At 36.8% G+C, this 17,986-nt stretch overlaps 3 protein-coding genes and 1 long non-coding RNA gene across 4 annotated transcripts in view; all 4 read right to left on the reverse strand.

The window, feature by feature from the left end:
• Positions 1 to 17,986, reverse strand: part of LOC143303113 (uncharacterized) — a 34,984-nt gene that overhangs the window by 12,354 nt on the left and 4,644 nt on the right. The window lies entirely within an intron of this gene.
• On the reverse strand, positions 1,101 to 4,924 carry LOC117159166 (venom protease-like). Its single transcript, XM_076620685.1, has 7 exons — positions 4,793 to 4,924; positions 4,126 to 4,208; positions 3,653 to 3,742; positions 2,976 to 3,278; positions 2,699 to 2,800; positions 2,481 to 2,626; positions 1,101 to 2,153 (listed from the first exon to the last, which is right to left on the reverse strand). The coding sequence occupies exons 2-7, from the start codon at positions 4,202 to 4,204 to the stop codon at positions 1,989 to 1,991; spliced, it is 885 nt and encodes a 294-aa protein (XP_076476800.1). The 5' UTR covers positions 4,205 to 4,208; positions 4,793 to 4,924; the 3' UTR covers positions 1,101 to 1,988.
• Positions 7,019 to 9,417, reverse strand: LOC143303013 (uncharacterized). The gene is made up of 6 exons (XR_013058973.1): positions 9,007 to 9,417; positions 8,509 to 8,604; positions 8,154 to 8,432; positions 7,810 to 8,078; positions 7,630 to 7,726; positions 7,019 to 7,467 (listed from the first exon to the last, which is right to left on the reverse strand). It is a non-coding gene; the product is annotated as an uncharacterized LOC143303013 (long non-coding RNA).
• On the reverse strand, positions 14,553 to 17,059 carry LOC143303012 (venom protease-like). Its single transcript, XM_076620684.1, has 6 exons — positions 16,981 to 17,059; positions 16,508 to 16,597; positions 15,727 to 16,029; positions 15,465 to 15,566; positions 15,242 to 15,393; positions 14,553 to 14,913 (listed from the first exon to the last, which is right to left on the reverse strand). Exons 1-6 carry the CDS (start codon positions 17,057 to 17,059, stop codon positions 14,749 to 14,751), a joined length of 891 nt encoding a protein of 296 aa, XP_076476799.1. The 3' UTR covers positions 14,553 to 14,748.

Consider the following 17,986-nt stretch of genomic DNA (forward strand, 5'->3'; position numbering starts at 1 on the left):
ACCAATAACATGGTAACAGAAATAAACACTTTTGTACGTAACACATCACATAAAAGTTACTTCTACTATAAAAACTGTTTACCTGTGTGACAAGTGCAACTTTAATTGATCTTAAAAATGATTGATCTGTAGTCACAGAATTATCAAAAACCAAATTCGATCAATCTTACGACCCTTTTACTTACACACTTGACGGCTAATTGAGAGATACCTGTCACGATGAGAGATGTTTTTAAACTTTTTCATGCTCACTTTTACGAAAATCTTGTAATTCTTCGACAATGGTGCTTATATTGAAATATTTCTAATGTCATTCGAAGGTATCAATTCTCCTCCTTTTTTTAAATCACACAAGAATTTTCCCAGTTACATGTGTTCAAAAATACGTTGAACCATGCAATGAATGAAGTATATGTCACCTACAATGAAAAAGAGATTTCCTATACTGGTCCATTCTTTTCCTCATTCTTTGAATACCAGTATATTCTTCGAAATTATGAATAAATCCGGAAAATTGTTTAATCTGAAAAGAGACACAAATTATTAACATCATTCATCCATATGAGATTCAGAATTTTTGTTTTGAGTTGCAGAAAAAGGAATCTGTTACTAATAATTTAAATAGACTTAATAGCTCGTACGATGAAGCAACATACCAGAATTGGAGAAAATGTGTAATCTTGGGGAGGTAACCACAGATTTGTAATCAGAGCTGTTAACATAGTTTGTAAAATCTATTATGCTGTCTAACTTAACAGTTGCTATTCCATGATCATTTAAATGAACAATACTAAGATCATGTAAACTATGGTATTCTATCTTATTGTGAATATCATATACCTAGTTATATTATCTAATTTCCTAAGAATATCATCAAATTGAGGTCCTTTTATTCCAATCACATGACCATGATAATTTGACCCTTCATTGTATAATGTTCCAAAATTTATTGTATATATGATATCAAGGTATTAATTCTTTTTTCCCAAGGTACAATCTCATTAAAATTCTGATAGAATTAAAAATTAATTATTCATACTCTAATAATTATACATTTTCAATAGAGTATAGTCAAAGATATATACTTGAGCAAATGTAGGGGAGACTCCTTGATATTCACAAATGACACTAGACTACACATCATTGTACCACTTCTTTATGCACCAGCGTTTTGATTAATAATCTGAAGAATCATACAAAGTACTTTTACAAAGTCTGTATAAAATACGGTAAATATGCGCAATATTGAAGCATTCAACGGAGTAATGGTAATATACGTTCAAAGATAATGTACGTCACTATATCTATACTTACACGCAATAAAATACGAATAGATTTAACATTATAAATTTTTTTATGCATCATAATAGATTGGGAATTAAAGTGTTTTGTAAATATCTGTAATGTATAAGTATACCTCTGGCTGAATGGAAATTTCTGTTACATACAGCTAAACATGCAGAAAGAGTGTATTTAATTAGGAAGTGATAAAAGAATAAGTAAAATTTCGAGGATTCGCGTAATTTCAGGAATAGACAGAAAATTTTCAACGGAAAACAATAGTTTTGAAAGACGCGAGATTTATCTTTGTTTCTGGAACTTCTAGGAGCTCTCTATCTTATGAAATGTTTCAGAGTAGTCCGAAATTTTGCATGTACATACAAAGAGTAAACATTCTATGTGGAATATGCTCTTGATACATCAGAAATAAGATTTATAAAAGCTTTGCGAAAGTTGATTTATTATTACCATCAAAAAAGAAGAAGCGGAAATAGTAATTTAATTAATGTTCGTTTATCATTTTTATATCTCTATGTCGTGCATTTTTAGCGTGTCTAAAAAATTAGTGTCGCTTCAAAGTGACATTTCATGCATGTTAAGGCTATAATCCGTGCCATACAAAACAATAAGTCTGAGCTGGCTCTTATCACCACAATTATAAATTCCAGCTTTGCTTCTCGTACACGAAAAATTATATTTATGAGACACTAATAATTTTGCAACACTGGCAGAATGAAGTCGTCAAAGTACGACGTGACCCTAGTGTAAACGGCGGGAAATCTAGCAGTGCCACACCTGTGACCACTGGATAAAATACCTATTAGATAGTAGGTGAATTGCTGTGGTATTATCAGTGGTCCGCCGCTGTCACCCTGAAACGATCGTTAAATTTTTAATCAAGATTACTGAAATATTTCTATCGAATTATATTGAAATTATACTTATATGCAGTAACAATCTATTATTAATTTATGTATTGATATATTCCAATTTTTAATGTATATGTTATATGTATTTTGAGAAAAACTAAGATTAGAAAGAAATTATATTAAATATAATAATGATGTGTGAGAAGTGGACAAAAGTCTTAAGTTAACTTTAATAATATTTCCAATATTTAAGAACTCGATTTGACGTTGATTCGAATTGAGTTATCATCAGATACTGTATAATTTATGGTAAATCTGTTATTTAATTACTTGACAAGCATCCTTTCCTTTCTCGCCGGCGCATATTACTTTTGTGGTGATACGCTGCTTGTCAATTGGCCAATAACCTTTCTTGCATTCGGTGTTGCTAATCACTGGCACTTGTACTTCCAGTAATGCGTCACTCAAATTTCCACCTACGAAGAAAATGAGAGGGACATTTAGAACTGGAACAAATTTCATTTTGTTATGAAATTAGTATTACTTACCATATCCTACCGCTCCCCATCCAGCAACGAAAGGATGGAAACCCTCGAAGTTGTTATTTCGTAAGGGCTGGTCTATGGGGAGACAAATAGGACGTATGTATTCTGAAAAGTAAGGAAATAAATCATAGTGAAGAAAACGAGGGACGAGATGTATAAGGAAGAATTCTACACGTTTTATAATACAATATACATATACAGTAAGAAATTTAACGAAATGATACTTCAGTAATACCCAGTAGCATAGATATTAGAAACTCAATAATATTTGAAGACTTACCCGAAAATGGAACATCTTTCTTCAGTTTAAGAATAGCAATATCATCATGGTGTGTACCGTTAGTATAATTAGGATGTTCTAGTACATATTCGATTTCTATTTGAACAGGATGCGCTCCATCATCATCTCGTCCTAGATCTAAGTCCCCGATACGAACCACGTACAATCCAAAAATTTCTACGCAATGTGCTGCAGTCAAAACATGCCTAGCCGATATCAGGGAACCTCCGCAGCCCCAAAACGGTTCTCCATCTGGTTCATCGCAATCAATATAACCTAATGCAGCGATCCATGGCCAAGCACCTGAAATGCAATAGTATAGTTGTGAACATGCATAATTTCCTCTCGCGTCATGAGTTAAACGCTATTATTATGTATTCGATATTCGATCATGCAAAGGACAATACGTACAAATACTCTCAAATAAAGATTTGATTAAAAGAGAAATTAAATTTTGACTTCAATGTAATAACAAGTATTAGATAATTCCATATAATTTCTACTTGAATTATACGGAACTCATAAGTTCAAACATATAATTTCTCCCCTAACAATTTTCGATCTCTGTCCATACTGTACTTTGATATGCTGGCTAGTGCCTTTCAAGTTCATGCTTCATAGTAAATCGCTTCTAATTAAACGGAAAGATTAATCGAAAAGAAAGACATAAAACGTACCAAGTTTAGCTGGTTTACCGCCAACCACCCTGGTATGCGTAACGTTGCTAAAACCACAGTGTGGTGGACGCAAGGGCACATTCGAGGTTGCTATAAAACATTTATAGTGAAAGAAGTTATTATATTTAGAGAATTGACAGTAGAGTGATGAATTAATTCGTCCTCGCTGGTTGTTTCACGATTATCCTGGTTATCACGTTTGTTTTCTACGTGAAGCGAGTCGTTGGAATATTCGCGAAGTTAACGAGGAATTTTACAGAAACAAAACCGGTGAAGAGGTGAATACTTAGGTGGAATTTTCCCAGTAACTTCGTGACCATTAACTTCGTGACCATCTCGAAAATAAAAAATCAAACGTGTTCCATTCAATTTTATGTGGTCACGCGTGACTTCGCTTTTTTCACTGATAAAGGCTGTGTGGCGAGATCGTACTGCAATCTGCAGTATGGAAAAAGACAACTTAAAGTGCAAACCTTTAGTGCGCCCCGCTTGAACCGATGGATGCAGAACAATTAACGCCAAACATGCGAACAGTATATTGAAGCCAGTCATCGTCCTAAAATAAAAAAGTGACGAATCGAAAAGACGCAGGACTGATAACAATGAATGAATCTAATAAAAGAAACTTGGTTCACACTATGATTCAATGTTTTGCAACAAAGAGCGAAAAACTGTGGCGATTTAGAAAGACTGACAACAATAAAGGAAACCGAGTTCGTATTATAAATTGAATTTGCATTAGACAGGAAGCACGATTATGTGAAATAGATCGTAGGAATGACAAATATCATCGACATACGTTTCTGTGTAATTTCATGTTTGAAAATTGTTTAGTATAACACTAGAACGATCAAACTCGTCGCAGTGACAAGCTTCAAAATTTTCATTTGTGCAAATCGCTAAAGAGCTCCATAGCGCTTTTTGTAAAATTAACGTTGATTTCTGTTGAGTTAGTAAGACGACTACAAGAAACTTAGGAGAAAGGTACAAATCAGGAAAATCATTAATTTCAGATAACTTTTAATAGAAAAATCTGGGTACTCGTAAATATTAAACACGTTTCTATAGGTACATAGGAAGATTTATAACAAAATACTCTATATAAATTCAATTCTTATTGTATATTTCGTTCCTACTTACCTCACCACTCCTGAGAATCGTAGATATACTTGTACCAACTTTCGTCGAAGTACCTATTTATACCATCGCCTTGTCATTTCACTTACAATTATCTATTATATAGCATGTTTTATCGCACATTACCGATAGTTGTGCTACTAAAATTTACAAAACAGCAATAGCGTGGTAACAGAAATGAAAACTTTCGCGCGTACAACATTACATAAAAGTAACCTTTGCGGTGAAAACTGCTCGTGTTTGCGTGTGCAACTATAATTCATCTTAAAAGTCATTGATTTGTAGGCACCGAATTATCAGAAATCAATCACGTAAATCTTAAGAATCTTCTACTTGTACGCTTGATGGTTAACTAAGAGATGCCACTCAACGATGCCCATTTTTACGAAAATTTCGCAATGCTCCAAAAGTGATACTTCACGCTCGCGCTATCATACGTTAACAGTATGTCGTACATCTCTGTATATAATATATACGCACTCGAGAGAGAGACTGACACATCGTTACTCTTTTTTCGGGAATCAATCTCTTCTTTGCCATATTCTAGCCACGGATGCTCCGTATTTTCCTACGAATGGAATTCCCTTCGTTGCCACGTTCCCGGAATCGAGCAAATATCTTAGGAAGCAACGGAATTAATGACAACGGAATTCCCAATATTTTTTTGTTTCGTCACGTCTTTTTCATAATATATCTTATATAGGTACGTGATTTATTAATCGTTCGAATGGAAATAATTATTCGTATAATATTCAAATGATTCTAGCCATAAAATAAATTAAAACGATACCTGTAATGCAATCTGCGTATGACGTCAACCTCGATCTATGCTTATACAAGAAATTTTATCAATCAATGACTAGATATACAATAATCAAATATTATACAATTTCCTGAAAACCTTTAGGTGTTAATATTAAGGTGTTAATATCTTTAATATTTGCAAGTTATTGTTTAGCGCTAATTAGTTGGAATGTAACAAGTGGTGTACCAGAATTGAGATAATTAAGCCACACGAACAATCTTATTTAGATCTTTTTAATTTTTTAATTCTCTTTTGCTCTAATACTTCGTAAAATTAATCTTCATTAGCTACTACACTTCATAGAATAACAAGAGATAATTTTTCTTATATAACGTTTCATTCATAAAATCTATCATTAAAGTATATCTTCATAAAAATATCATTCCATACTAACGGTATATTTGGTGTCATACGAGACAACAGTTACCAGTGATGACATATGTGACTTTATAAAGATATCTCGTTTTATTATATATTAAAAGAATGAGTACTTGCTGCTATATTTCAGATGAAAAAAAGGAGGCAATGATTTTACAGTAAAATCGTTCGTTTACAACTGATTCATTTACATTTCATGATAATACTGTGCATTCTGAATATGCTATGATTTGGTTTAAAATAATAAATAGTCCGTTCTTGCATACTATTGCTCCAGCTTTACTTGTATTCTCGATATTGGTATAAATAGAAAGACAATTAATGTCGTTCGAGTCTATTTTCGGATCATTTATATTACGTTTAATCCATATAGTTATTATATGAGACATAGTATCGTAAAATTTGGAAGAATAAAACGTTCGTACAGGAAGTACATTTTATGGAAAATTTAACAAATCTGTGTGTACACCTAAAATACGAATTAATGATGACTGATTGTTCATAAGTTTATATACGTTATTTAAAGTCATTCAAAGATATCAATTCTGCTTCCTTTTTTATCACAGGAATAGTTTCTCATTTATATGTGTTCAAAAATACATATAACCGCGCAATAAATGAAGTATATGTCACCTACAACGAAAAAGAGTTTTCCTATATTTAATATTTCCTTTATATACCTATGAAAGTCTATTCTTCGCGTAGTATGAAATTATGAATAAATCTGGAATATTGTTCAATCTGAAAAGAAAAATAACTTATTGACATCATTCATTGATACGAGATTCAGAATGTTTGTTTTGTCTTGCAGAAAAAGAAGGCAGCCCTTTCTTTTAATGTGAAATAGAAAGCGAAAATTTGAAAACAGATTTTTTGGAAATTTACTTGCAAATATCGTTTTCAATATCGTGATTTTCTTCCCAATGGTACTGTACTTTCAAATTTTCCAGTATCCCTCTAAAAACAAAAAAGCGAACCTCGTTATTATTAAAGTAGGCATTACAAGGAAGAGAAGTATTAGAAAGCAGCTCCTTCTTATTATGGATTTCTTTATAATCATGTAAATAAGAAATTCCGGAAATTTTTTCCTAAAGAATTTAATTCTTGTGTTTTGATTGATAATTATTACACTACATACTAACTTTTCGCATACTGTTCGCGTCTAACAATTTCCTAATAATAACTACTTCAAAATTACATATGTTCCTTGCACGAATTCAAAAGTACGTATGATACAATTACAATTGATTCTAAAATAATAATTATTTAAAGATATTAAGATACTAATTAAACGTTTCACTATATTTCAAAATCTGGAACAACAAATTTTTATTTATAAAAAATGAAACTGTGTTTATATATTCTTTGTCATGATGCTATTTCTTATTACCATGTCGACATTTTTTAAAATTCATTTTGTTATCTCTACGCAATATGAAAATTCATATGCTGCTTAATATTTTTTACATATTATGCATCCACCGCATGATATCTCCTGAAAAATCAAAATATTAATGTTATATTATTACAATGCTTCTTAAATTTCAATTTTTGACAAATTTGAAATCCAATATATTTTGCACAATTATTATTTATCAAAAAATTCTAAGTTAGTAACTTTCTTTTCAAATGGCAAATAACATATACTTTGACTTACCTGTAAGTTTTTGTTCCTAATCATCATTTCCTCTTATAGAACATCATTATTGTTCTTATAATTACTACCAGTGTCATAGATATTGTAGTGGCTACAACTGAATTAATAGAAAATCATAAATAACTGTGTATAACAATAACACATAACTGTGTATAACAATGACACATAACTTTTACTTACATATCAGTCGATAAGGGATTACTGTGATATCCTGTTGATGTTTCTTAAGGCACTTGATTAGGTGTGATACGGTATCATTCCTTATGGTATACTGTAGATAAGTATTTTAGAAAATAACAAGAATAAATCTAAATTATTCAGAGGTTCCAGTTTCGGCTTAGACATAAATACAGGACCATTTGCAAAGAAGAAAGGGTGCGTTTCTACAGCCTCGTTATAGTAACCATGAATACCAATCTCTGAATTACTGGTTACTAAACATAAATATCCTATAAAATTTAATATATTTCTTTAATTTTTAATACATACATGAGTTAGTAGTTCTAAATTATGAATCATCCTACCTGTGATATTACACTTTTCCTTATAATATCATCGCTCAAGTGAACAACATTAAGATCATGTAAACCATGTCATCCTATCTTACTGTGAAGATACTTAGTTATGTTATCTAACATTATAAAAATATCATCAAATTCAAGTCCTTTTATTCACATCACATGGCCACGACGATCTGGTTCTTCGTTATATAATGTTCTAAAATTTGTCGTATATATAGGATGTACAAACCGTGATATCAAGGTATCAGTTCTTCCTTCCCAAGGGACAGTTTCATTAAAATTCTGATAGAATTAAAAATTAATTATTAATATTCTAACAATCATATATGTTAAATACATTATAGTCAACGATATATACCTGAGCGAATGTAGGGGTGATTCCTTGATAATTATAAATGTCATCAGCCCTCATCATTGTGCCACTTCTTTGTACTCCAGCCTCTAAATTAACAGCCTAAACAAACATACAAAATTTTATAGAAGCTGTACAAAATATAGTATATATGCGCAATATTGAAGCGTTCAAGGGGATATGAAGGTAATGGACATCACATACACGTGTACTCTCATGCAACAAAATACAATTAGATTTAATAGTATAAGCTCTTTTATTCATCATAATAGATTGGAAATTTAAGTGTCTTACGAGGATGAGTAAAAAGTTACCCGCTCTGTCGGTGTAGAATTTATTTTAAGCAATTGTCAAAAAAGACATACATCATTTTTTGATGTATCACTTTATTTAATCACTCAATTTCTGTATACACTTTGTCCATTTGCTGAAGGACCTTCATATTTTCTCATTAAAAAATGTTTTGGGCTGGGCTGCGAACCACGAATGCATCGTCGTCTTCACCTTTTCATCAGCTTTTTCGGCATCCATCTCGCACAAACTCTTTAAAACCCAAATCTGTCGTGCACTATTGCATAAGCAGAGCCGTGGCTGATTTGCAACTGATTTGCCACATTATCCAGTGTCACTCGTCGATTCCATAGAGCATAAGTTCATGAGCACGTTCAATGTTGTCATCGTGGATGTGGACGGGCGTCCAGCTGTTTTTTCATAACACTTGTGCGATCTTCTTTGAACTTTTGTGCCCATTCGAACACACTTCGTGACAAAACACTTTCTCCATAATGTGCATTAAATCTTTGATAAATATAGGCATCAAACATAGCCTCCGACCACAAGAAACGAATCACCGCATCCTGCACTGTTTTCCTGCAAATCACCATTGCAAAGCGCCATTACTCGCGCAACGGTCACAAACGAATTGACGTAACACAATGAAACCTACACAGCAGCACTGAACAGATAATGACGTCATACGAAGAGTGCAGATGGGTCAATACGGTCGACAGAAGTTTTAACTATCTGGAGTGCGGATAAATTTTTACTGAGTCGTATAGGAATCTGTAATCTGTAAGTATACCTTTGGCTGAATTGAAATTTCTCTTATATATAGTCAAAAATGCAGAAACAGTGTATTGAATTGGAAAGTGATAAAAAATAAGTGAAGTTTCGAGGTTGCATGTGATTGCATGAGTACACAGGACGTTTTTAGCGAATAAAAAATAATTTTGAAAGACACGAGACTTATCTTGTATTTTATGCACTCTCTGTGTCCGAATTTCCAGAAGCTCTCTATCTTATGAAGTGTTTTAGATTAGCGGGAAAATTTTGTATGTACATACAAGAAGTATACGATCTAAGTGGAATATTTAATTATTCTCTTGATACTGTGGCGGCACTTGACAGTAAACTTCCCAACAGTTTACGTCGCGTGACGCACGACACAAAGGCCCTATACCTGCGGACAAGATAATTGCCATATGTCGATACATTCGTACCGAATATTTCCAGCTAGCCTAAGGACCGCTATAAATCTTAGTATTTATTTTAGCTAAGGTCCTCCAAAGAGACAAACAGTCTTGGTTTATCAGTCTCGAAGTCGACCACCTACCACGGGGACACACGAGAAATCTGCTATCTCTCTCGTAGGATGCTGCCCGCTGGCAACACCCTCTAAAGGGCAGCTAGCATCCTTTTCCAACGACCAACACGAATTAGCCAATAAACATTAACGTACATTTCCCTCACTTTCCGAAGCAAAGCTTTTCTCAACGAATCCGATGCCTTCGCATCCCTAGACACATCCCAACGAGTCTTCCCCCGCAGCAGCATCGCGACAAAAAGTCAGTCTACTACCGCGAGTCGATATATAACGAGCGTTATACTTACACGGTTCGAGCCCCCCTTCTCCCACCTAGCATCCTTTTCCAACGACCAACACGAATTAGCCAATAAACATTAACGTACATTTCCCTCACTTTCCGAACCAAAATTTTTCTCAACGAATCCGATGCCTTCGCATCCCTAGACACATCCCAACGAGCCTTCCTCCGCAACAGCATCGCGACAAGAAGTCAGTCTATTACCGCGAGTCGACATATCACGATCGTTGTACTTACACGGTTCGTGCCGAATAACTATCTAAGCTCTCGACATCTCATGCAATCATTGTCCGCACTCGCAGCGTATCTCGAATCGTAGCTATCCACGCTCTATCTTATAACCGCGACTTCGCGAACCGAATACAATCGCGAATCCTGCATCAAGTGTACTCATTGACATTAGAGTGAATAAACATTTGTCGTTCAGTAAATCTGAGTTTTCCTTCCGACCCTATCACGACATATCCCCTCAAAGTGGTGACCCCGACGTGGTTATCAGTCAAAGAGGTGACCGTGATAGTACTCGAGAAACGTAACACCGTTAATCTAAATCAGTTCGAAATGACCACTAACGAGCATTCCAAACGTATGACGGCCGGCAGGGACAACGATAAACGCCCGATAAACGCTCCTTTCCGCGTGCCGCCGTTCTGGCCAGACGATGTTGACTTGTGGTTCAAGATGCTGGAATTGCAGTTCAAAACTTTCCGGATCACGAGTGACCAAAAAAAATACCAGGCCGTCATTGCGAATCTCGACAAGTCGCACCTGAGATTAATTCGAGACGTATTGGACACCTCACCGGCGACCGGGCGTTACGCGTACGTAAAAAAGGAGCTCATGAAGAGATTCGGAGAGTCGGACGCCAAGAGACTCCGACATGTAATCGAAAACGAACAAATGGGGGACAGGAAGCCCTCTCAATTTTACCGCGTTCTAAGAAGCAAAGCCATCAATTCGTTAACAGACGATGTCATCCTCATCGTCTGGGAAAGTCGACTTCCGTCGCCCGTACAGAGCTTCCTAGCCTCTGTACAGATCAAAGACCCGGAAACCCGCATACAAATTGCGGATATCATTTACGAATCCACCCGGCAATCAGGGCAGATCGTCGCGGCCAGCGCAGGCCGTCTACCTACGAGAACCCACCCACCTGGCCAGGACAGCGGATTAGGCGACGCTATGGCAGCCGTCATCAACTCGGTCACCGTGCTGTTAGCGCGAATCGACGCCTTTATGAGCGAGATACGAGCGCTAGTAGCCCAGCAAAAAAGCAATGAACACCGTAGGGCACGAGCACAATCACGCTCGCGTTCACAATTCCGCCGCCGTTCGCGCCCTCGCGATCCGCCGCGGCAAGACGGGCTGCGTTACTATCGCGCACAGTTCCGAGAAACCGCGAGGAAGTGCACACTCCCTTACTCGCGGAATTCGAGAAACTGGACCAGCCGTCCGTAAAAGCGGCAAACGACGACAGTTTGGCATCTCGCCGCATATTCGTAACGGACAAGATCTCGCGGATCTCCTACCTGATCAGTCTCACGGTAGACGCGTCCGACTACGCAATAGGGGCAGTATTACAACAACGCGCGAATAACGAATTACAACCGCTAGGATTCGCAACGAAATCTTTGACCCCCGCTCAGTAAAAATATAGCGCGTATGATCGCGAACTACTCGCAATATACACCGCAGTCAAACATTTTCGACACGCCTTAGAAGGCAGAAACTTTACAATATATATCGACCTATATATATATATATATATGTATATAAACCTCTCACCTTCGCGTTCAAACAAAAATTAGAAAAATGTTCGCCGCGACAATTCCGACATTTAGACTACATAGGACAATTCACCACCGACATTCGAAACATAAAGGGCCTAGACAACAACGCAGCCGACGCTCTGTCACGCATCGACGCGATAGGGAAGTCGGTGGATCACCAAACTCTCGCCGTCGCGCAAGAAAACGACAACGAACTACGCGACATCGTAAATTCCAACACAACCGCGTTACGATTAAAGAAGATACGCTTTCCTGAGCACGACGCGGAAATATATTGCGACGTATCAAACAACATTGTAAGACCGTGCGTGCCGAAATCCTTGCGACGCGATGTATTTAATTCGCTCCACCGACTTTCCCATCCAGGGATACGCGCAACGCAAAAACTGGTGACGTCGCGTTTCATTTGGCCATCCATAAATAAAGATTGCCGGACTTGGGCACGACAATGTATCCCGTATCAACGATGCAAAGTCACCAGGCACGTATCCTCGCCCGTCGGAACATTCGGAGAATTAGCAGGCCGTTTCGAACACGTACACATAGACATTATCGCGATGCCATTTTCACACCGCTACCGATATTGTCCAACGTGTATTGACCGCTTTTCGCGTTCGCCCGAAGCCATTCCCATCGCCGACATGGAGGCAACAACCGTCGCTTCAGCCCTCCTCTCCACATGGATAGCTCGGTTCGGCGTACCTTTAAAAATAACGACCGATCAAGGACGCCAGTTCGAATCAAACTTCTTCAATGAACTGTGCCGGTTGCTTGGCATCAAGCATTTACGCACAACAGCCTATCACCCCGCGTCCAACGGGATCGTAGAGCGCCTACACCGACAACTAAAGGCAGCAATAAAATGTCACAATACGAGCAATTGGGTAGAAATCCTACCAATTGTTTTATTAGGCATAAGAACCGCTTTCAAGGACCTGAACGCGACGGCAGCCGAAATGGTTTACGGTACCGGCATACGATTACCGACTGAGTTCTTCGCACCAACGATGCAACAGGCCAATACGGAATTCGCGAACCGTTTAAAAGAGCAAATAGAGAAAATCAGGCCTCACCCGATTACGCGACACGGCGAGAAGAAAACCTTCGTGTTCCGCGAGCTCGAAACAGCACCATATGTATTTGTACGCCACGACGCGAGCGGAGGTCCTTTACAACCACCGTACGACGGACCTTACCAGGTTATACAGCGTGGAAAAAAGACTTTTACCATCAAAATAAATAATAAAAATGTAATAGTCTCCCTAGATCGGTTGAAACCCGCTTTTACTGTATCTGACGACATCGAACAACAACAATTAGAAACTAGCGCAGGAACCCACGACATGTTTATACCGGTTATAACCACAACTACGCAAAACACCGAGCGGGCACAGCAACGCGAAGACGACTCAAGAAGTCGGTATACCACGCGCTCGGGCAGGAGAATTCGCTTTCCTGATTATTTCCAGGCAGGTTTTAAATAAGTAGCACGTAAGATCTATCAAAAAATGTATAAAACGTTATCACTGGTAAGGGGGTACTGTGGCGGCAATTGACAGCAAACTTCCCAACAGTTTACGTCGCGTGACGCACGACACAAAGACCCTATACCTGCGGACAAGATGATTGCCAGATGTCGATACATTCGTACCGAATATTTCCAGCTAGCCTAAGGAACGCTATAAATCTTAGGATTTATTTTAGCTAAGGTCCTCCAAAGAGACAAACAGTCTTTGTTTATCAGTCTCGAAGTCGACCACCTACCACGGGGACGCACGAGAAATCTGCTATCTCTCACGTACGATGCTGCCCGCTAGCAACACCCTCTCAAGGGCAGCTAGCATCCTTTTCCAACGACCAACACAAATTAGCCAATAAACATTAACGTACATTTTCCTCACTTTCCGAACCAAAGCTTTTCTCAACGAATCCGACGCCTTCGCATCCTTAGACACATCCCAACGCAGTCTTCCTCCGCAGCTGCATCGCGACAAAAAGTCAGTCTATTACCGCGAGTCGACATATCACGATCGTTATACTTGCACGGTTCGATTCGAATAATTATCTAAGCTCTCGACATCTCGTGCAATCATTGTCCGCACTTGCAGCGCATCTCGAATCGTAGCTATCCAAGCTCTATCTTATAACCGCGCATTCGCGAACCGAATATAATCGCGAATCCTGCGTCATGTGTACTCATTGACATTAGAGTGAATAAACATTTATGGTTTGATAAATCTGAGTTTTCCTTCCGACCCTATCACGACACATCACCTCAATACATCCAAAACAAAATTTACAGAACTTCTCAGAAAGTTGGTTTACTATTACCAAAATTAGTTTAAATATAATTAGTAAAAATTTAATAAATGCTCGCTTATCATCTCTACGTATCTAAGTCGTGCAAATATAGCGTACGTAAAAAGTTAGTGTCGTTTCAAAGTAACATTTCATGCATTTTAAGACTATAATTCTTGACGTAAAAGACAATATAAATCTGAGCTGCCTCTTATCTCCACAATAATACATTCCAACTTTATTTTTCGTGCACGAAAAATGATATTTATGGGATACTAATAATTTTGCAACACTGGGATAATGAAGTCGTCGAGGTATGACGTGACTCTCGTGTAAATGCCTGGATAACCAGGTACGCCGCATTCATGACCAGATGACACAACACCTATTTGATAGTAGGTGAATTGCTGTGGTATCATCAGTGGTCCTCCGCTGTCAGCCTGAAATGATTGTTAAATTTTTAATCATAGTTACTGAAATATTTCAATCGAATTGTATTGAAATTATACTTATATACAGTAATAATCTATTATTGACTTATGTATTGAAATATTCCAATTTAGAATGTATATATTATATGTATTTTGAAAAAAATTAAGATTAGAAGGAAATTAGATTAAAGACCATAATGATGTGTGAGAAATGGGCAAAACTATTAAATTGTGTTTATCTATTATTTTTCATGTTCAAGACGTTGATTTGATGTTGATTCGAATTGACATGTCCCCAGACACCGTATAATTTATAGTAAATCTGTAATGTAATTACTCCACAAGCATCCTTTCCACCTCGAGGGTCTCCGCCGGCGCATATTTCTTTATTGGTGATAGTTATGTCAAAATCCTCATAAGCTTTCTCGCATACGGTGTTGGTAACCACTGGCAGTTGCAGTTCCATTAATGCGTTAGTATATGATTCACCTACAAAGAAAATGGGAAGGATATTTAAGAATGAAAGTATTTCATTTTATCATAAAACTGATATCACTTACTAAAGTTTAATGCTCCCCATCCAGCAATGAAGGGGTTATAGCCCACAAAGTTTTTATTTCGAAGGGATTTCTCTATGGGGAGACAAATGGGATGTATGTACTCTGAAAAATAAGAAAATAAATGAAAGTGAAGGAAACGAATGACGAAAAGTATGAGAAAGAATTGAACATGCTTTATGATACAATATATGTGTACAGTAAGAAGTTTCAGCAATACCCAGTAGCATAAATATTAGAAACTCAACAATATTTAAAGACTTACCTGAAAATGGAACATTGTCCTTCAGTTTAAGAATAGCAATATCATTATTGTTCGACTCGGCAGAATAATCGGGATGTATTAGTTTAGATTCGACTTCTATTTGAACAGGGTGCGCTCCGTCGTCATCTCGTTTTAGATTTAAGTCCCCGATACGAACCACGTACAAATCATCGTCATCTGCACAATGTGCTGCAGTCAAAACATGCCTAGCCGATATTAGGGTACCTGCGCACAGCCATTGTGTTACCCAATGCGGGTTTGAGCAATTACGGAATCCTACTGCAGCGATCCATGGCCAAGCACCTGAAATGCAATAGATATAGTTGGGAACATACATAATTTTTTCTCGCGTGATGAGTTAGAAATTATTGTTATCCATTGGACATTCGACGATGCAGACTCTCAAATAGAAATTTGATTAAGAGAGAAATTGAATTTTGACTTCAATGGAACAACACTTAGTTAATTCTATACAATTTCCACTTGAAATATACTAAACTCTAAAGTTCGAATATGTAATTTCTTCCCGAACACTTTTTCATCGCCATCCGTATCATTACTCGTATGTCGATTTTTAATTTCAAGTAAAAACATACTCTTTCTAACATGAACTAAAAGGAGGAAATAATTCAAGTTAATAAACAAAGTTACTACCAATGAAACCGTTGTATTATTATTTAAATTAATTGAAACGTACTTTGATTGCTGTTTAATGCCTTTCAATTTCAACCTTCATATTATATCGCTTATTATTGATAGGAAAGGAATAGATAAAACGTACCAAGTTTAGCTGGTCTACCACCAACCACCCTGGTATGCGTTACGTTGCTGAAACCACAGTGTGGTGGACGCAAGGGCACATCCGAGGTTGCTATAAAACATTTATAGTGAAAGAAGTTATTATATTTAGAGAATTGACAGTAGAGTGATGAATTAATTCGTCTTCGCTGGTTGTTTCACGATTATCCTGGTTATCACGTTTGTTTTCTACGTGAAGCGAGTCGTTGGAATATTCGCGAAGTTAACGAAGCATTTTTCACAAACAAAACCGGTGAAGAGGCGAATACTTAGGTGGAATTTTCCCATTAACTTCGTGACCATTAACTTCGTGACCATCTCGAAAATAAAAAATCAAACGTGTTCCTTTCAATTTTATGTGGTCACGCGTGACTTCGCTTTTTTCACTGATAAAGGCTGTGTAACGAGATCGTACTGCAATCTGCAGTATGGAAAAAGACAACTTAAAGTGCAAACCTTTAGTGCGCCCCGCTTGAACCGATGGATGCAGAACAATTAACGCCAAACATGCGAACAGTATATCGAAGCCAGTCATCGTCCTAAAATAAAAAAGTGACGAATCGAAAAGACGCAGGACTGATAACAATGAATGAATCTAATAAAAGAAACTTGGTTCACACTATGATTCAATGTTTTGCAACAAAGAGCGAAAAACTGTGGCGATTTAGAAAGACTGACAACAATAAAGGAAACCGAGTTCGTATTATAAATTGAATTTGCATTAGACAGGAAACACGATTATGTGAAATAGATCGTAGGAATGACAAATATCATCGACATACGTTTCTGTGTAATTTCATGTTTGAAAATTGTTTAGTATAACACTAGAACGATCAAACTCGTCGCAGTGACAAGCTTCAAAATTTTCATTTGTGCAAATCGCTAAAAAGCTCCATAACTCTTTTTGTAAAATTAATGTTGATTTCTGTTGAGTTAGTAAGACGACTACAAGAAACTTAAGAGAAAGGTACAAATCAGGAAAATCATTCATTTCAGATAACTTTTAATAGAAAAATCTGGATACTCGTAAATATTAAACACGTTTCTATAGGTACATAGGAAGATTTATAACAAAATACTCTATATAAATTCAATTCTTATTGTATATGTTTCGATCGTTCGCGGAGAGACGCGATCGCGAGATAGCACGTCAACGAGAGTTGTAAGTTCCCGTTACGATTAAATAATCGACGCCACGAACTGATCGATTCCCTTATTTCGATTAGGATAATAAGGGTAGTTCAATGAAATTCCACAGAATTAACACAAATAAATTAATGTTTATTTCAACAACTTATTAACTAGAAAGATATAAATGGAACAAAAAAAATGTAACTGCGTTTTGGTTGATAAGTAATGCGCGACATACCACATGTGTTGACGGTTCGACTTCTCGAAAAGTTCTGAACGCCTTTCGATTTTTTTCGTTTTTTCTGGAAGGCGACCCCCACTACGTTCGAAT

Source organism: Bombus vancouverensis, chromosome 8, assembly GCF_051014615.1.
Source record: "Bombus vancouverensis nearcticus chromosome 8, iyBomVanc1_principal, whole genome shotgun sequence".
NCBI lineage: Eukaryota > Metazoa > Arthropoda > Insecta > Hymenoptera > Apidae > Bombus > Bombus vancouverensis.